General features: G+C 29.8%; 1 protein-coding gene across 1 annotated transcript; it reads right to left on the bottom strand.

Annotated features, from left to right (window-relative positions):
- Positions 1-1,902: 1,902 nt before the first annotated feature.
- LOC124895729 (ethylene-responsive transcription factor 1-like) lies at positions 1,903-3,071 on the bottom strand. The gene has a single exon (XM_047406161.1). The coding sequence runs from the start codon at positions 2,872-2,874 to the stop codon at positions 2,074-2,076; it is 801 nt and encodes a 266-aa protein (XP_047262117.1). The 5' UTR covers positions 2,875-3,071; the 3' UTR covers positions 1,903-2,073.
- Between the last annotated feature and the right edge of the window lie 420 nt (positions 3,072-3,491).

Here is a 3,491-nt window from a genome sequence, read left to right as displayed (position 1 = left end):
GGGCAAAAGTTGACTCTACCATGTTATGTTTTCATTTATGAGATATTCTACAACTATTGCCTTAAGAGACAAGACTTAGCTCAAGGACTTTCAAACTATAAATTATTCCCCACGGGCAAGAGTTGACTCTACCATGTTATATTTTTATTTATGAGATGTTTTACAACTCTTGTCTTAGAGGCAAGACTTAATTAGCTCAAAGACTTTCAAACTACAAATTATGTCTCATGGCCAAAAGTTGATTCTACCATGTTATGTTTTCATTTATGAGATGTTCTAAAATTATTGTCTTAGAGGCAAGACTTAGCTCAAAGACTTTCAAACTACAAATTATGCCCCAACGCCATTTATGAGATATTCTACAACTCTTGTCTTAGAGGCAAGACTTAGCTCAAAGATTTTCAAACAACAAATTATGCCCCACAGGCAAGAGTTAACACTACCACGTTATGTCTTTATTTATGGAATGTTCTACAACTCTTATCTTAGAGGCAAGACTTAGCTCAAGAACTTTTAAATAATAAATTATGCCCCACGAGCAGAAGTTGACACTACTATACTATGCCTTTATTTATGAGATATTCTACAATTCTCTCCTTGGAGACACGACTTATCTCAAGAATTTTTAAAGAACTTCATAACAACAATTCATGCCCTTAAATTTGTTTTGATAGCCAAAAAAAAATACCTTTGCGGATTATTCAATTTTTTATTTATTAGCAAAAATATAATAGAAGTTGAGGAAAAAAAACGATCAAACAAAATAGAGAAAATAAAAAAAAATTGAGAAAAAAAGGAAAGAAAAAAACATAATGATCAAGAAAAAATGAAGAACTAAAAAAATGGAGAAAAATAAAAATGAGAGGAAAAATAAAAATAAAGTTTGAGAAAACTGAGGGAAAAAAGGAGAATTGAAAAAAGAAAAAAAAACGATCAAACAAAATAGGGAAATAAAAAAAAAGTGAGGAAAAAAAAAGGCAAGAAGAAAATGATGAATTAAAAAAATTGAGAAAATAAAAAAATGAGAGGAAAAAATAAAAATAAAGTTTGAGTAAAATGAGGAAAAAAATAAAAGAACTGATAAAAAATAAAAAATAAAAGAAAAATAAAGGTTAAAGATAAATTAATTAAAAAAAGAAAGAAATAAATAATGCTTGAGAAAAAAAATAAAGGTTGAAACAAATAAATTAAAACATGAAAATAAATTTTAAAAAAAATAAAAATAAAAATAATAAAAAAATAGAATAATAAAATTAAAAATAAAAGTGAAAATAATTAAAAATAGAATAATAAAATTAAAGTAAAAAGTAAAAAGTGTAAATAATAAAAAAAATAAAATTTGAGAGACAAATAAGTATGAAAAATTGAAAAAATATATTCGTGTAGAGGGACAAAATGGTACTTGTACTATATTTAAAAAGTAAGTAAGGTTATTCTTTTAAAGATACTTTTTATTGGGTTCAAATATCTAAAATCACTCATAATTGAATGTCCAAAATGATACTAAATTAAATCATATTTTTATTATTCAAATGATTATTTTCAAACTAAAATTTGACTGACAAGTAGTTAGGTCTTCCATCTTTGTTTCATTATTATAAAGAAAGAAAACATAAAACATATATATTATAACTTTCAAAGAAAAAATGACTTCTTTTACTACCTTTCTATTTTTTAAATTCTAGTTTGACAATTAACATATAATATTAATCACTTAAAGAGTTAATTGTAAAGCCCACAGATATAAAAAGTGAAAATAATAAAAAATAAAATAATAAATTTTTTTAGAAAAATAAAAATTGAAACAAAAAATAGAATAATAAGAGAAAAGAAAAAATAAAAAAATGAAATACTAAAAAATGAAATTTGAGAAATAAATAAGTATGAAAAGTCTAATATATATTTGAGGTGCAGAGAAGTAAAATGATACTTTTAATATATTATAAAGTAAAAAAAAAACTATTCTTCAAAAATATTTGTATTTGCATCAAACATCTAAGTTCACCCGTATTTGGGTAGGCACCAACATTTTGCATTCATAATGAATTTGAAATTCGGCCAATGAAATATTGTTTAAGTAACCAATAGTTGATGTCCACCCGTCAATTGCTCAACACTTGATCTACTCTCACATTTCTCAGCTACACCGTTTTTTCTTTTCCGTTTCGCCAAATCATTTTCCAACGGACTATCCCGTTCATGCAAAACTCGTCTTTTCGCCGTAACTCGAACCGGTTCCGGTTCATTCAAACTGATCTGGCTCGGGAAATTTAAATGAGCTTTCGTACCTCTAATTCTATAAGCCGCTTTATCATAAGCTATTGCAGCTTCTTGAGCAGTTTCGAATGTTCCTAACCAAACTCTAGCTCCATTCTTCGCCGGATCCCTTATCTCCGCGGCAAATTTACCCCACGGACGCCGTCTTACTCCTCTATAATGCTTATCTTTTAATGCCTCCGCCGCCGCCTTGGTAGTCTCCGCCGGTGATGCCATTAATTCCGGCACCACCGTAGCATCCGCCGTCAAAGTCATTAATTCCGGCGCCGGTTTCCATTTTACTTCGCCGGCGGTGAAACTGAATGGCCATCCGACGCCTCTATAATATCTTTCCTTCGCCGGAGACGCCGTAGGCTCTGCCGGAGAAGCCATAAATTCCGGCGTTACTTCGACGGCGGGGAAATTGAACGGCGACCAGCCAGCATTAAGTGCTTCCTTTAATAAACCATAAATTACCATGTCTTCAGAATCGTCGACTCTGAGAGGTAAAGCGCCCCATGTTTCAGTTAAACACGGTATTAGACGACTAAAACTCGAATTCCGGCGATACGCCGGAAAGTTTGTCGGAGGTAACTCGGTGGAAATTGGTTGATTCATTTTTTGTGGGTGTCCGAGATTCTTTCAATAACCTATGATTAAGCGATATCTATCCAATTCAATTAATTGCGTAAATTCGTGATAGCTTTGGCGTTTGATTTGGGATAAGAGAAAAAAGGGGGATTTTGAGCTTTTTGTAAGAGGAAAATGGGTGAGGTTATATATAGAGTGGGAAGAGAGGTTTAGTTAGATTCATGAATCTGAGAAGGTGTCACCTGTGATGTTTTCATTTTAAAATATGTTTTCACTCAATTTCAGTATTTTCGTTAAAGTTTGATTAATTTGAGTTTTTTTATGTATTTAATTTTATACTAAAATTAAATTAATTTAAATTTATATATTCGATATTCACATTGATGATTGATTAATCTAAATTAATATATCTGATATCAATATTGAATCTCGATTAATTTAAATATGTGTATTAAATATTAATATTAATGCTCGACGAATTCGTACGTATATATCTGATATTCATATTGAAACTCGATTAATCCTAATTCATGAGGCCCGACAAGTTTAAAATTGTGAATCATGAAATGCACTTTAAAAGAAAACGCTTTTAATAGGATTTATGTTTCATAAAAAAATTCAATCAGAACTTCTGATTCAATTCG

This window comes from Capsicum annuum, unplaced genomic scaffold, assembly GCF_002878395.1.
Source record: "Capsicum annuum cultivar UCD-10X-F1 unplaced genomic scaffold, UCD10Xv1.1 ctg995, whole genome shotgun sequence".
Taxonomy (NCBI): Eukaryota; Viridiplantae; Streptophyta; class Magnoliopsida; order Solanales; family Solanaceae; genus Capsicum; species Capsicum annuum.
This window is presented reverse-complemented; position numbering and strand designations above follow the sequence as displayed.

Coding starts and splice junctions, on each gene's coding strand:
- LOC124895729 (XM_047406161.1), bottom strand. CDS start 2,874: ATGAATCAACCAATTTCCACCGAGTTACCTCCGACAAACTTTCCGGCG.